This window comes from Spermophilus citellus, assembly GCF_964194105.1.
Source record: "Spermophilus citellus genome assembly, chromosome: 14".
Classification (NCBI taxonomy): domain Eukaryota; kingdom Metazoa; phylum Chordata; class Mammalia; order Rodentia; family Sciuridae; genus Spermophilus; species Spermophilus citellus.
Genome location: NC_138194.1, coordinates 96,504,114 through 96,520,227, shown reverse-complemented (window position 1 = coordinate 96,520,227; position 16,114 = coordinate 96,504,114). Strand labels below are relative to the sequence as shown.

Here is a 16,114-nt window from a genome sequence, read left to right as displayed (position 1 = left end):
ACACTCCCCAGGGCCTGCAGGAAGAAGGAGACCTGCCCACGCCTCGTTCCAGCCAGCAAAGCCCACAGGGGATCCAACCCACAAAACTTGAGGTAAGGAGCTACCTGTATTAGACCCCCAACTGTGGGAATGTGTTGGGAGAGTAACGGGAAACTAATACAGCCTGCAGTCAAGGAACCTGCAGCTGCATTCCCATGAAAAGGCCTTCAAAGATTCTCACGGGCAAGAGCACAGACAGCCCAAGTAAATCCCCACCAGAAATCACCTCCCCGCATCATGCACGTACAGGCTGACATGTGGCCATTTGAGCATGGTGGTGAGTGATGTAGCTATAACCAGGACACAGGGTGGACAGCGGCCTTCTTCACCCAGGCAGAGCAGCCCGAGCCCAGAGCCCAGGCTGCTTGAGAACTAGCAGAAGAGGAGGTTCCTAGGGGGCTTCTTCCTTTGCCTGCCCTCTGATGGTGGTGGCCCCGCAGAGCAGATGGCTGGCAATGTTCACCAAGTGGATACACAAGTGGTTCACCACTCCCCAGCTCCTCAGCTCCCCAGTGGCCTTTCCTGAACCTTCCGAGGCTTCCCACTAGCATTCCAGGGAGACATGTGGACCTACCACACCCCAGCAGGTCCTCGCTGGCAATGCTGGAGGCCGACACTCGGTAGAATCCTTCCAAGCACCCAAACCGTGTCCTGGGAGAGGTGCCCAAGCGGTCCCCCTGGAGGAAGCGGATGGAGGGGTCTGCCGGGAACACCTTGGAGTCCAGATGAAGTTGAAACAGGCCACTTTGGATCAGATCTGCGAAGCGCCCAAGGAAATCCTTGCCCACTAAGGACTCTTCTGTAAGACATAGATGAGCGGAGGTCACCTTGCTGCTCTCTGCAAGGCCAGGGAGTATGGGGAGGCAGAGCCACCTACAGCATGAAAGCAGACATAGGCACATCTGCTGCCTTATTTTACAGAGGGACAAACTGAGGCCCCAAGAAGGAAACTGACTGACCCAAGGTTATATAGGAGTCAGAAGCACAAGTAGGACCCCAAGTCACAACCCAGGTCTTGAGCTCCTGTCACTTCTGTGGCACCAACATGACCCATGCTGGTACAGGATATCCTGTCTCAGTCACTGCTCCAGATACTCAGCCACCAACACCTCTAGAAAGGCACCCACCCAAGCCTGAGTTTTCACATCTGCAAAGCAGGCAAGGGGACACCTCTCCTACAGTAGTGAGGGGACCCTGTGAAGGGGTCACGCCAAGGAAGGCAGGGCCTGCGGAGGCCATGTGCCCTCTGCTTCAGAGTTCAGCTGGAGGCCGGGGAGGCCTTCAGCCTCCAGCGCCTCTTCCCTAGGAAGAAAGCAGGTGAGTGTCACATGTGGAGCTGGGTTGCACCCAGAGATGTTCATGCTGCAGCGGGCAACTGGAAAGCCAGCCTGTGGTCTGAAACCACAGTCCACTGTCCTCACACTGAAGCCAGGGATAAATGTTTCATGCTTTTGCAGTTTGCCCATACACCAGTTATCCAGGACTCTTTAGAAGAAGGAGGATGGGACCCTAATTCATAATGCTCTTGGGGTGAGGGAGATACTTTTCACAGGGGGATTATTTCCATGAGGACAAAGGAGGGCAGGAGAGTGACAGAGCTGTGCTCCTGCATCATGCCCAGGCAAAGTTTTCCAGAAGCTCCTTCCTCACAGGACAGAGGGCAAGTTCTAGCTAGTCGTGACCCTAGGTGTTGGCCACTAGATGGTAGAAGAGAGCCCACCTGCAGCCTGGTTCGAAAGGTGTGGATTGTTTCCTTCCCAACAGAAAGCTCAGAGCTAAACACAGCGCATGCTCCCAGTAGCTGCCCTACAACCCGTTCTGTCCGTCCTAAGCCTTGCCACTCTCTCAGTTGGTCCCATCTTAACAGCCTGTTTTAAATAGTGACAGTGGTCTGAGATGGTTTATCATTGGAAGTAGGTGGGACAGAAATGACAGTCAATGAAGACTTCCTCCCCTACCCCATGCTCCTTCTCACTATCTGTCCCCCTCTCTGCACAGACAATGAGGAGAATGTCCCCTCAGGCTTAATGTAGATGTTATTATTTGTTATAATTTGATGCCAGAAGCCAGTTAGGCTTGGGGTAGTTGGTTCCATTCAACCCTAGTAAGCTCTTGACCAGAACTCGTGAGTCTGACATGCTTGTGAACACTCAGCTCCTGCCTGGCCATGTACATCAATAACGCTCCTCACCATCACAGGAAGGTGCATGGGCTTCACCAGCTCCCTTTAGAGATGAGGAAACTGTCCCTCAGAGAGGCCTCGTGGCTCTGAGGCAGCAGTGCAGAAAAACATACCAACGTCATGTAAATCAGGAAGAGAGGCCACTGGGATGTCCTCAAGCTGAGACTTCCAAGTGACATTCACTCCTAGACGATCTGCAGCCAGACACCCCACCTGCACTGAGGAGTCTGTGCAGGCAGGACTGGAGAGCAGCGTCCTGTATGTCTTCACCTGCAGGGAGAGCAATGGGTTCCATTCAGAGTAGGAAGGAAGTCGGCCAAGAGCTGACACTAGGGGCCCAAATGGGCTTGCGTCACTTCCTACACTCCTCCACCACCTTGCTTCAGGAATAAGGCATTAGTAAGCTCTTCTCCCTCCCCTAGGAAATGAGGTTTGGTGATTGAATGAGCTTCCCTGGTCACACAGCCTACATAGATGTGAGAGGCAGAAGAGCCAGGCTCTGGGCCAGAAGCCCAGCCTCTCCTAACTCATGTCACAGTGTTTAATTGGTGTCCCAGCCTCTGCCAACTCTGAAAATGTCTTCACTATGCACTCACCCAGCAGGGCACATACCCTTCAACCTGAACCCCATGGCACCCACTGGCTCCTTCTTTTGACTATAGAGCCCCTTGTCCCCTTCCAGCCTGATTTTGAGCACACCAGGCCTGTGGAATGACTGAGAATGGAGGGACCACAGTCTCCTCCAGTCCCAGGGAGCAGGCAGAAGTGTGAGGCCTGCTGGCCCAAGGACAGGGCCTGGCATCAGTCCAGGGTCAAACACAAGCTGCATCTTTCCCTCTTCACATCGTCCTCTTTGAAAGTGGGTCTTAGTCTGTCCTGGCTGCTATAAGAAAAGGCCGTAGACACCTGAAAGTGGTAAAGACAACTGGAATTTATTTCTTAGGTTCTGGCATGGGGGCTGGCAAGGCCAAGATCAATGTGCCAGCAGATCCAGTGAGGACCCTCTTCATTGGTGACCCCTTTCCCTGGGCCCTGAGTTGGTGAAAGGCCAGGGATCTCTCTGGGTCGCTTTCACACAGGCTCTGACCCCACTCAGAGTCCTGCCGCCTCATGACCTGGTCACCTCCAATTGCCCTGCCTCCTCACATACCACCTCAGGTGTTGTGGGGGGTGAGACTTCGACATGTGGATTGGGGGGACTATAAACAGACCACCGCCACAAATAATAGCATCTATACTAATCCTGAGGGGAAGTTCACTTTTGCAAGCTTGGCATCTAGAAGGTGAGTGAGAAGGTGGGTGTCTGGGGAAAGCTTCTCGGAGGAAAGTGAAGCTGTCACCCACTCAGAAATCAGAGTGAGCTGGTGAGTGACATCTCGCCCAGTGCAGAATAAGCCCACTGCCCTACCCACAGCCAACAAGGGCCTGAACGACATGCAGGCTCTAGGTCCTCCCTCGTGGCACCCACCCGCCCGGCTCCTCCATTCTACAGTTCATGCTAAGTGTGCTTCTATCACAGGAGCTCGGCCTTCCTATTTATTCTGAGGGTTCCTCTTCCCCCCATCCCTAGGCCTCAGTCCTCTCCAATAACAGCATCCTGGAAGGGCCTCCCTGGCCATCTCTCTGAACTATTCCCATCTTTCCTCCTCCCTCCCCTACCCACCCTGTGTTATTCTCTTCCTGTCTCTTCCCATCCCAGTGTTCCCTGTCAAGGACCCTGGACTCAGTTCCCCAGGGTGGAGAAGTGATCTGACCCACTGAACCCTGAAGAAGATGCTCCCTTGGCCCCAACTCCAGCCAGGCTCCCTTGAGCCCTCCTCCTGGTCCTTGACCTTGACCTGTGAAGATGTGAACAAACATAGCGGAAGTTCCAATGGCTCAAGGTCACACCTGCAGGATGACCCCCATCCCTCCCTTAAAGTGCCTGCCCAGAAAACTCAGGGCTGCCAAGAGAACATTCTGTTTGTTCCAGTTGATATCTGAAGACAGGGCCCTATGTCCAGCTTCCAGGGGAGGGCAGGAGCCCATTGCAGTGAGAGCCAGCTGGCAGTCCCAGAGTGGGTCCACGTGGACACCCCCTTCCCACTCCTCATGATTGTTCACTTCCCTTCTGCCGAGCCCCATTTGCCCCTCCCTGCTCCTGCATTTTCCCTTTCAAATGCTAGTCACCCTGGCCAAGCTGAAGTCCAGTACAGCTCATTACACCCCTTCCTACTGCAGAGCTGCGTTACACTCTGCCCTAGCACTTTAATTCATGTCTAGATTAGATTGTCTTTGACAGTCCTCATACCAAAACCATGCCTGGCCTTTAACAGGAGATCTCACATTTGTTACACAGAAGAAAGAGAAAGGGAGAGAGAGAGGGGGAGGGAGGGAGGGAGGGAGGGAAGAAAGAAAGGAAAGGAAGGAAGAGAAAGAAAGGAAGAAGGAAAGAAGAAAGAAAGAGGGAAAGCTAGCTAGCTAGATAAGAATAGTGAAAGAGTGAAGGCAGAACTGTACCCACTAGGCTGTGGGAAACCTTGGGCAATCCATCCACCTTTATAGGCCTTGGTCACTTAGAAGGCTAATGTCACCCACGGAGCAGGATGCCAGCAGGGTCAGCAGTCAGGAATGTGGAGCTCCCAGAATGGAGCCAGGAACACGTCAGTGTTCTCAAAATTAATATTGTTAAGTGTATTTCTTTGGAGAAAAGGACAAAATCTATTCACAGTTGTATTTGTTTTAAAATAAATACTGTCTTTTGTGAAAATATGTTTTTGACAAAATTCCTAACCTGAAATGCCAAACCTGAGCTGCTTTAATGATTTGGCAAACTCTGAACAGGAAGACTTTTGACTGGCTGAATTTTAAAGACTCGCTCCATGAACATTTGAGACTTCAGACCAGCAAAGCCCTTGTGTACAGCACAGCTGGGAAACCCGTCACTGTGACCGAGGGCTGCCTTGCAGGCAGCACCCAACACTCTCCTTCAAGGGAGCCTACAGTAGTCCTTGTGGCTTGTCAAGGCACACATCTGGCTCCTGGTGCCAAGTGCATTGTGACATTTCAGCTTTCTTGCCCCTGGGTTCCCAGGCTCTTTCCCCATGGGGATGGCAGAACTGCATGGTCACCACAACTCTGCTCATGTCAGCCAACCTGCAGCCACCATCTCCAGCTATGTGACTCTGAGCCAATTATTGTAGCTCTCCAGTCTTTGCTCTCCTCATCTACAAAGTGGCAATGATCAGAGGGTCCCTGTGAGGATCACTTGGCTAACCTACAGCACAGGGTGCAGGGTGCCTTGCACAGGGTGAGTGCACACACCAGACGTCTTAACACAGAAAGAACAGCCAAGTCAAGGTGGCTTCCACCTCTGCCACAACGTTTTTAACCTTGCCCAAATTTCTCTCCAGGTCTCAGTCCCAATATGCCCAAGGAGTAAACTGAAGGAGGGTTGAATCTGAACCAGAGGTTCATTGGAGCCTGGAGGAGGTTCCCTGACAGGAACCCTGTGCCCAGCCCAAGCTGTCACTGTAGGGAAGGCCAGGCGCTCACCTGGAGCTGGCAGAAACCAGGGCCTTACCTGGAGCTGGCAGAAACCACGGGCCTTCAGCTCGTCCAGCAGGAAGACCTGGAAAGCCGGCAGCAAGCCTGCGTAGTCAGCGCTGCACAGCTTCCCTGGCGGGAGCTGGAGCTGAAAGTGTGCTTGGCTCTGGATGGTCTGCCACAGCTGAGGCCCTGCACGACACAGGGGTCAGCAGGAGAGGCCCCGAGACCCCTTCTCTCTACAGAGATAGCTCTCCTCATCAAGCTTAAAATACACAAGGGTCTCGGTTCTGTTCTGCAGCCTCAGAACCCAAACACTCCCTAACATGAGGGCTGGCCTCCAAAATACTGACCACCCTCACAGCAAGCCCTGCCTCCGTCTCCAAATCAGGGTGCTTTAGAGGATCCTGGCAAGATTCTCTTTGGAAAATGTTCCCACCTGGGCAGGGTGCAGGCCCCTGGCCCTACCAGGCATTAGCCCTGGAGGTCTGGGTGGGCCTGGAGGACAGGGCGGCGGGGCAGAGGCCCTCTAGGGGCAGGAGGAGCACCTGTGAGCAACCAACCCTACCACCCCCGTGGGGCCCCGCCTGCTAAACACTGGTCCTTAATCCAGGATGCCCAGGAGAGCTGGAATGGCGGCAATTCTCTCAAGGAGCAGAGAAGCCACACATGGCTCCAGAGAAGCCTCAGGTGAAGCCCAAGCATCTCCCCTTCCAGAAGAAAATGCTCCCGGGACCTCGCCCCTGCTCCTGTTGCCACCTGGCCTACCGGGGGAAGGCCACATTTGGGGGTGGGACAAGAATCAGCCCCACATTCACCTTCCAGCCCCCACTCAGCACTGGCCCTGGGAGCGAGTAAGGTGCAGGACAGACATCAGGGTCACTCACGCTGGCAGGCGCGGGGCGGTGGAGGCTGTGTCACCCAGTGTCGGCTGTCCAGGCTGCACACCAGTGGCCCCAGGGCAAAGGCGCTCCGGAAGCCCTGGCGGCAGAGCACCTGGCACTGCTGCTCGGCAGCTCCCCCTGGGCCCGAGGCTCCCTCACAGAGGATCACTCCACCAGCCACCTCCAACCCAGAGAAGGGCAGGGGGCACTGTGGGCCTGCAGGGTGGAGAGAGGAGAGCAACACTGGGGTACCTGCGGCTCTAGTCCAGCTTGCCCTGCTCAGCCACCCGCCCTTCCTCCTGCCCCTGCCCACTGCTGGCCTGGCCTGCACATTCCTGGACCAGCTTTATCAGGTGGCTGGGCGCACCCTCTCGGCGCAGGCACTCTTGCCCTTCTTCCCTCTCAAAGCCCAATGACCACTCACCCATCTTCCCCAGCCTACAGCACATGCAACCCCTGCTTCGGCACCTTGAGCCCAAGGAGTGGCACCCTCAGTCCCCAACTGCCCCAAGACAGAAGCACAGCGGCCCTCCTGCTGGGTCCCATGTCCTCTTCCCATGTCCACAGCGAAGCCTGTGGCTCAGGCCTTCCTAACATCCCTCCAGCCCCACTGCCAGGTTCCCCAGTTAGAGCAGACCCCAGCCCCACTCCTGCCTGGGACTCCTTTCCATGGTCCAGGGTCAGCGCAGCTCCTTCCCCTGGAGCCCCAGGCCCTGGTGTGGACCTGCATCCTGTCCGCTATTCCAGATCTTTGGTACCTGTACCCTGGGCTTCTCAGGGGATTGGGTCCTTGGGTAGAAGGAGGGCTTCCCTCTGTTTACCCGGGTCTCAGCTAGATGCCGGCCCAACAGTTCAGTGGGGATGTGTTAAATAAAGGGGGAATGAGCCCATCAGGGAGCAAACACACTCAATGTGGCGATTTCACATGTGATTAGAGATTTAGTTAATCACCAGACCTCAGGCACACTGTTGCTGCCAGAATATGTCAGTCTTTAAAATCTGCAGTGTAAGTGTGACAGACAGCAGGGGCCCCAGAGGGCTCCAAGACCTGAGAGACACAGCTCCATCTCTGGGCATGGCCTGATTTTTATTCCAACAAGAACATTGGCCTCTGGCCAAGATCCTGAGCTGTGACCTGCTGTGATCTGGTTGAGCTGCCTCTTACCACATGCTGTGCGGGCAGCAGGGAGTTGGCCTGATGGCTGTGGGGCCACCTTGCCAGGAAGTGAGTCTGGCTCTATCACTTATTAGCTAAATTCCCTGGAGCAAGTCAGTTGCTTCTCTATGACTCTGTTTCCTCAAAATAGTGAGAAGAACAGTAATGCCTACCTCCTAGAGGAGGCAGTTATTTAAAAACAACTTATGGGGCTCTCATTATGTGCTAGGTGTACTATGAAAAACTTTGCAAACATTAGCTCATGTAATTCTCCCCACAGCCCCATGGGTTAGGCCCCATTGTCTGTATTTCAGGGCATGGAGACTGAGGCACAGAGGGTGAGTACCTTGCCTCCATCAGAGAGCTGCTGTGTGGACCCATGTCCTCAGCTCTGTGCAAGCATATTCATTAAGTGTACTAGCAATCCCAGTGCTAAGCAGTGTAGCGATGACCTCAATTAGTCCTCACAGCGACTCAGAAATAACTACTATTGGAAACCAAGGTCCAGGGAGCTTAAGGGGCTAGCTCCAGGTCTCTAGCCCGTGAGTGGGGAGCAGACACATAAGTACTGCAATCTGCCCCCAACTCTGAGCTTCCTCCACCACGCTCTGCAGAAAGTCAGGAGGCAGCTTCGGGGACTCACATCTGAGCCCTCCTCACTGTGAACACAGGGAACCTCGAGCCTAATGACACCAGGAACCCAGGACTGTTCCTCTTCCCTGGGCCTGAATGAATGGTTTCTTGGCCCTGGATGACATGATCAGGAGTCCAGGGCACTCGGAACTTGGAAGGAATATGGGCGATATCTCTAAGTCCCATCACGTTAAATCACGCAGCTTTCCCAGCCGACTCCCTCAACTGAGGCAATCTGAAGAGACCAGACAGAGCTGCTGTTCCTGCCACCTCCCACCAAGTTATTTCCCACCCCATCTAGACTTCAGACTCAGACCCAAGGCCATCAGGAGGAGAGAAGCAGATAAGGACACACTCCATTGTCGGTGCCACAGTTAAGCCCTAGTAACCATTCACACCACAGCCCTGGACTACTCAGCAGATGAAGGAGACCTACTCAGAGACAGGAAAAGAAGATAAAGTGCCTCTTCCCTCATTTCTCTTTCATCTTCCACACCATCAATAAGTGACCTTCCTGAGCCTGCCTCCTGTCCTCTCCTACAGCTGTATAACAGAGTCAGCCAGCAGGACCCCTAGATAAATTCTGGTTGCTTTCTTTCAGTGTTTGACTTGGCCATGTCCATAAACCTCTCTAGCCTCAATTTTGCCATCTGTAAAATGGGGAGAGAAGAGTGCTCTATTTGTCTGCATCATTCAAAGGCAAAAATAAAATGAGGGGTGTGAAAAGCACCTTTAGCAAGCATAAATAAGTCTCTGCCTGCTACCACTCCTAGATGGCCCCGCAGAGTGCATTTTGGCTGTGCTATCTCAGAAGAACATCTCACTGAGCACCTGCTAGGTACCCCGTTGGTGGCAGCTGTCCAGGGCCACTGTGTACACAAGGAGAAAACAGGGAGGAAGCACCTAGGAGAGCCTGGGGCACAGCTCCAGGATGGGAAGGAGAGAGGATGACGGAAAGGAGGCTCTCCCCACCTCCTGCCGCCTCCTTTACAGAGGCAGCCAGGGCCTGCTCCACCTTCTTACAGCTCTGCTCCAAAATGGTGCTTAGAGATTGGAAAATGTAAAGTCAACAAGCAAAAAATAAGCACAGCAAAAGAAGTGAAGTGCAGCAAAAGCAGGATCTTGTACAGCAGTATTCCTCGACCCTGCGGGCCTCATCTCCCCAATATGTGACAGATATTTCTAATGTCTCCATTTCCTGGAATGAAATTCACAGATAGTCTCACTCACATGCTCCTGAAAGTGTCTAAATGATTGAGATGTCCCGTGAGTAGACTTTAATATCTAATAATGTATCTCAGTCTTCTAACATAGTCAGGTGATGTTTCTTTCAGTATTTGATCTTCAGATAATTTTTTAAACTAGAGATAAAAATTAACAAGTCAGCAACTCCACAGACACCTCAAGTGCCCCCGTGGGGTGCGTCCATCCTGAGTCCTGCAATCAGGTTCCCTCCTCTGACAGGGACAAAGAGTCCTCCTTGGGTCAGCGACAGAGCTTCCTGGGCACCAGCTCTGGAGAGTCCCTGGCCAGGCACTTCCCAACTGCAGTCCCATGGAGCATTTTCAGGAAGTGGGCATAATTTCCCCGGGGTGGCACTCAGTCTGCAGGGCCCTCTTGCGCTCCCTTCCCACTCCCATCCCCATGGCCTCACTTCCTGGAGCCCTACCTGTGAGTGAGGGCGACATGTGCAGGGATGGTCCAACGGGCGGAACTTACTTTCACAGGCGGGCTGGCTGCCCACCACGCGGGTCCCGGGCACCTCCTCTCCGCTCTCCAGCACACACCAGCAGCTGCCCTGAGTCGGGTCACACTGCACTGGGGAAAAGCCCCCATCCTGTGTCCTGCAGGCTGGGACGTAGCCTGGGCCGATGGCCCTGGAGAGGGCTCCACTCCTGAGGACTTCACAGAGGCCTGGGCCTGGACAAAGACACAAGTCAGGTGGGGCAGGCTCACGGCTCCTGCTCCCTGTTTGGGCACAGCAACAAAAGCTCCCTGCCACCCACTGCCACCCCGCCAACCCGCCTGCAGGACTCCAGGGTTTACACTCTCCCCTCATCTGTCCTCAAGGTGCTTAGGACCTTAAAGGAGAGGTAGGTGAGGGGCAAGGACAGTTCAGTGAGACAAGGGTGACAGGTGTGGAGTGCGGGAAGCACTGAGAGGCCAGCAAAGGGCTCCAGAGGGAAGGCTGGCAGGTGCGTGAGGGTCAGCCGGGGGTGTGTGCCAGGGAACACGCTGTGGGCAGCGGAGCCGGGCTTAAAGAAGCTCCTGGGGAGACAGCATCCGCCCTCTCCCAGGTCTGACAGAACTGATCACAATCAGAGCCCACAGCAAAGGTGAGAAGGAGCATGAGAACCAAAGAAGGCAGGAGGGAGCCAGGGTATGGCCCTGGGCCATGCCAAAGGCCCATCTGGCCCCAAGGGCCACGAAGCATCCTTGGTCTCTGGCAGATGGGAGGCATAGGCACCTTTCCCTTCAGGCACACCCCTGGTCTCCCCTGTGGAAGCCAGGCTGCCTGGCTAGGCTGAAAGCCTGGGGCCAGGTGCAGCCCACTGTGCGTCAGGCCCTGCAGTGGTCACCCCAAGAGCACCAGTGCCCCTGTGACAGGGGCAGTTCTGGGTGGGCTTCCCCATCACAAAGCCCAGACACTCTGCTGCACAGGCTTCTCTGACAGTGGGTAAGACCCCCCTTCCCCTGAGGAGAAACTGGGTGGGCAAGGTCCCAGCCATGTGCCCACAGCTACAGAAGCACCAGGGCTGGGACAGGACCCAGGTCTGGGGACTGCACACCCAGCGCTCAGTGGGGAGGTAGAGAGGTGACAAGAGGGGGACAACTACTCACACTGGCCACTGCTGCTCATGCCAGGTGACACTTCTTCTCCTGATGCCGGGTGCACACATGTGGTGCGCCCCTCGGTCGCCTGCAGACTGGCATACTCTCCTGTCTGAGACAAAGCCAAGGTCACAGCACTGAGCAGTGCTTTGCGGTCCACCTATGGGTGGGTGGAGGTCTGTAGGAGGGCCCTCCCCAAACACCGACCACGGCCTCTCCTAGCAGAGAAGGGCATTCTGTTCGGGAGGTCACTACCTGCTTCTGTCCTGCACGTCCACAGTGGAGCTGATGGTTAAATGGAGCTGATGGTTACAACAACCCCACAAGGCAAGGATGTCATTACCCCTCTGAGGCGGGGGACCAATTCTAGTGACCTTTCATCCCAGAGGGGAGGGAATGGAGCAGGGCCTGGGCTGGTTGAGTGGCAGGTCGGGCCCAGGGCCCCAATCCTTCCTCACTCTCCTGAACCAACCCCACCACTGAAGAAGTGATTTTTACACAGGAACCCTGGGGAAGGCCTGAGTATCTGACTGGAAATAAAGATGCCATCCAAGGAAACTACTAGAACTCATCTGGGTAGGGACCCAGAGCAGCACCCCGGGATCAGCCCTTTTTCCTCACAGCCCCAGGCCAGCTGGGACCCTGGCAGGCCTCTTCACACAATCAGAGCCTCAGTTCCCCACCTCAGAAGACAGGAGGAGAGGGCACCACATGCATGGGGCCAAAGCCACAAGCAGAAACCCAGGGCAGGCCAGGACTGCACCTGCAGAACTTCCTTCAGGGCTCCCTGACCACAGAAAGTCCCCTGCCCACGACTGTGGCCCCCAGCACCATCCGAAGTGCTCTGGGGAGAGGCGTTTCCTGGCTGCTGCTGGTTCCTCTAGTATTTGTTGCTACTTTTTCACTTACAATCTGCTGTGCCTGGTTTGCCAACAAGCAATGACAATGACATGGCATCTGACATCTGCCAAGACTGGAACCACGAGGCACGTGGTGTGCTCCCATCCACCCACCCCTGGTGCCATTTGTACCCACACGGCACCTGGGGAGGGAGGACCCCTACTGTCCTCACTCTCCAGAGAGAGGCCCAGAGAGATCAGGTGACAAGTCTCTGGTCACACAGCTTGAAAGCTGCAGAGGTAAGACTCCAACCCAAGCAAATGTTTGAGAAAATTATGGTTATCAGGCTTAAAACTGAGGACACTCTGGCTGTGAGCTTGACTCTACTTAGGGGCAGGCTACAGACATGGCATTCCGTTTGGGCGGGGAGAGCCTTGGGTGCTGTTTATCGGCACAGCCCTGCTCCAGGGCTGGACATGAGAACCACTCGGTCCCAGGGTGACCAGGCCGTGGGCTGGAATCAGGTTGCCCATCTCACGGGCTGAGCTTCCACCTTCCCTCCCTCACGAGCATCAGTGCCGGACAAGGAGCAGGGGCTGTGTTAGCCAAGACAAGAGTGTTCACCATGTTGATAATTCTCGGCAAGCTCACTCATAATTGAGCCATGCTCACAGTGGCCAATAACGATAAGGAAATCCGCTCGGCACTTCCAGCCTGTTCTATGCCGAATTCATGTCACTTTCTGGAAGCCCCTGGGGCTGAGTAGAGCAAGCAGTGGTGTCCCATAGCTCCTACCTTAGGGGAAAGGAACAGGGGCACAGGTGTTTCTATCACCTGGCAGGTAAGGGTGAGATTCCAGGCATGAGCTCTTTCTCTGGGAGCCTTTGTCAGGGCTTCTGTCAATCGTCACGGTCACCCAGGAAGCTGGGAAGCACATGGGATGAAGCCCCAGTGCAGGCCCTGTGCCAGTAAACAGCACCCAAGGGTGGGCACCTGCGGAACCCAGGGATCTGGCCCAGAGGACTCCAGGAAACACAAGGTAGCAGTTGTACAGGTGCATGGTCATCATCAAACACTTTTCATGAGAAATATTTCCTCAAATCAATCCCAGTACAAGACAGAACAAATGTGGCCTAATTTTATGTTTAAAAAAAAAAAAAAAGCCACTGGAGCACAGAGAAGGTAACTAAGTTGCCTAAGGACACACGGCCAGGGTCTACTAGGCCCACAGCAAATACCCAGGCTCAAGATTCCTTATGAGTCTTCAAGGAAGCCAGATTAGCTGAAAACTAGAAGAGCCATCTTCAACCAGAGGAGGTGAGCTCTGCCTCCTTCCTCACTCTCCTGAGCCTCAGAGCCTCACCTCTAGGCAGGTGGGGGTGAACAGGTCTTCCGGAGATGGGTTTTCTTGGGAGACAGCCTGTTTCCAACCGGAAAGCAGCCCATTGGCTAGAGACGTCTCACAGGTGGAGGGGCCTGTGGGAGCAGCGGGTTGGCTGGGGTCACCAAGGGAAGGCAGCAGCCCTGGCTAACTCCAGGTTTCAGAGGTGGCATCGAGGGAGGAGGTACCCTTCACAGAGAGCTGGAAGCTCGTGAGATGTGCCAGCTTTGAGATGTCGAGGGCCATTGATGGCACAGGGCTGGCACTCAGGGGACAGGCGGGGACTGCAGGTACAGTTGAGAGTGGGAGATGAAGCCAGAGCAGTGACTGAACTGCCCCACACGCAGCGTGTAGGAATAGAGCCCCTTCCTGCTCCTGCTCCCAGCCCGTCCCTCCACCCACCCACCCAGGAGCCACCACCAGGAAGGTGGGGTCAGCACTAGCCCTGGCCCTGGGGTCTTGGGGAAATGTGTCTGGTTGTGCTCAGGGGTAGGTCTGAAGGGCTAGCCCATGGAGCCACCCCACGTGTGAGTGACCACAGCTGGCTCCATCAGCCTAGCCTGCTGGGCTGGGGCTAGACAGTCCTGGGCTTCACTCACACTGGGGGAGGTCTGGGGAGCGCGCAGTCAATGAGGCAGGAGTGGGCTCCCCCTTCCCGTCCACGCACCAGCAGTGCCCTGGAAAAGAGCCACAAGCCAGATGTTCAGGAAGCACCCTGGGGACGCTCCTGGGCATCTATAAGCAACCTCCCTCTCTTGCATTCCTAGCAGTCGTGGCCAGGTGCCGGCCTTCCCTCCTGGCACCGTTCACCATCACAGGTCTTGGCATCCACGCCCTTGACCTTCCAGATGGCTGCAGGGCTCTGCTCCTCTCACACAGCACACAGAGGAGACAACCAGAGGCCCGAGGAGCTAAGGGCTTTGTCCAGGTTGCCGAGGAGAAAGGGACCCAGGAGTCCAACCTACTTGCTTCCCCAAATGGGGTTCTTTCCTCTAAGAGAAAAAAACGGGCATCCCTCAGCTACCCCAGGCCCCCTTACCGGTCCCAGCGTGGCACTGCACGGGCTCCCAGTTTCCGAAGGTATCACACTGCGGCACGTAGGGGCCAGATCGCAGAGGGACCACTGTTCCAGAGGGGTCCTCCAGAGACGATCCACTTCGCTGATAGAAGCTCAAGGCTGGAGTCACAGCAGAAGAGCAGAATGTGACCACCTACCTGCCCTGAGCACCCTGTCACAGAGAGCCACCCAATACGGCTCCACTCCGACATAAGCAACCCAGAATAGGGTGGCCTTCTTATTTATCTGACAAACATTAACCCCAAAATATTGTAGAGGCCCCTCAGATGGTGGGTAGGCTCTCAGCAGATTGTCCTATAACAATAGTTCCTGGGCTACACAGTGAAAGTCTCTGCAGCTCTCCACGGTGACAGTGACGTCCATACAGGTGGATTAGCCCAGGGACGGCTTCAGCACATGCGCTATCGACCTCATCGTAGGTGGGACTGACAATAACTTACAAGGTGCCTGCCAGGTGCTGTGTAAGCACATATTTTAGTCAATTTAACCTTCTCATTTCTACTAGAATGGTAGTATTATCACATTTAATGAACAAGAAAGATGGGCTAAGCAACGGAACTGTGGCCTTGCAGATCAAAGTGGGGTTTTGACCAGAGGTCAGCCCAAGTCAGCCCTCTTGGCCTCCCTGGCAAACTCCTGCAGGTTGGTTCTCAACCCCTTCAAAGCTTGCTCACCCACACAACCTCGTCTGCTCTTCACAGCAGCTCCAAGAAGTCAGGAGCAGAGGCTCAATAAGGGGGGTTACATGAAGCCCCTGCAGGTGCCCTGGTAAGGGGACCAGAGCCCCTCCCAGCCCCCGGGGGCATCTGCCTCACCGCCTGGCTTTTCCAGACAGCAGTCTTCACTACCAGCACTCAGATGTGGCCTGAGACATTCGTCTAGGGTTGCCCCTGCCACCCCGTGCTGGCATTCAAGCTCCTCGGTGCAAAGCTTTGCATGTGCATTGCACATACAGCCGCACCTGGCCACACTGTGCACCCGGAAATGACTGGATGAAAAAAGATAGGAGTGAATGCATGCATGGGGTGAGAGGAGGACAAGAGGAGGGCAGTGGGCAGGACACACAGCCACTGGCCTGGGTCTCCCAGCCCCAACATCTGCTCCTGCCACTCTGCAGTCTGACCTGTCCCCCCCCACCTCCTTCTAGGTAGCCATGATCTGTCTCCAGGCCCTTCCTCCAGTTGGATCTGCAACCTCCTCTCCTCCGTGCAGGTGCCAGGAAGGGAGTAGGGGCTTCTCACCAGGTCCTAGAGGAGAACAACCACTTCTAGGGCATTCCAGGTGATGTCATCTGCTATACACAGGACAGTTCTTCCCAACTTGTCACCCTTAGAAACGGGCTTTATGGCTCTAGTGGGGAGAGAGCTTAGGAGCCCATCTGGGGACACCAAGAGCCACCTTTGAAGCAGCCTGGTACAGCAGGAGAGCTCTGGAGTCCGGTAAGCTTGTGCCTAAATCCTGGCATGGTATCTCTTATCTGCGTGATCATGAGTGAGTTAACCAACCATTAACCAAGTCGGAGCTTGACTTTTCTATGGAATGGCTGCAATATTTATTTAACAGG

General features: G+C 55.0%; 1 protein-coding gene across 1 annotated transcript in view; it reads right to left on the bottom strand.

Moving 5' to 3' along the window:
- The window catches only part of TG (thyroglobulin), a gene marked incomplete at its 5' end in the record, with an annotated part of 211,984 nt that overhangs the window by 171,551 nt on the left and 24,319 nt on the right, over positions 1–16,114 (bottom strand). Inside the window, 9 exons of the mRNA XM_081266640.1 lie at positions 614–838; positions 2,335–2,491; positions 5,784–5,938; positions 6,634–6,846; positions 10,139–10,339; positions 11,261–11,363; positions 13,455–13,567; positions 14,072–14,149; positions 14,512–14,649. Of these exons, the coding sequence (XP_081122766.1) occupies positions 614–838; positions 2,335–2,491; positions 5,784–5,938; positions 6,634–6,846; positions 10,139–10,339; positions 11,261–11,363; positions 13,455–13,567; positions 14,072–14,149; positions 14,512–14,649 (1,383 nt within the window). The remainder of the gene's footprint in view (positions 1–613; positions 839–2,334; positions 2,492–5,783; positions 5,939–6,633; positions 6,847–10,138; positions 10,340–11,260; positions 11,364–13,454; positions 13,568–14,071; positions 14,150–14,511; positions 14,650–16,114) is intronic.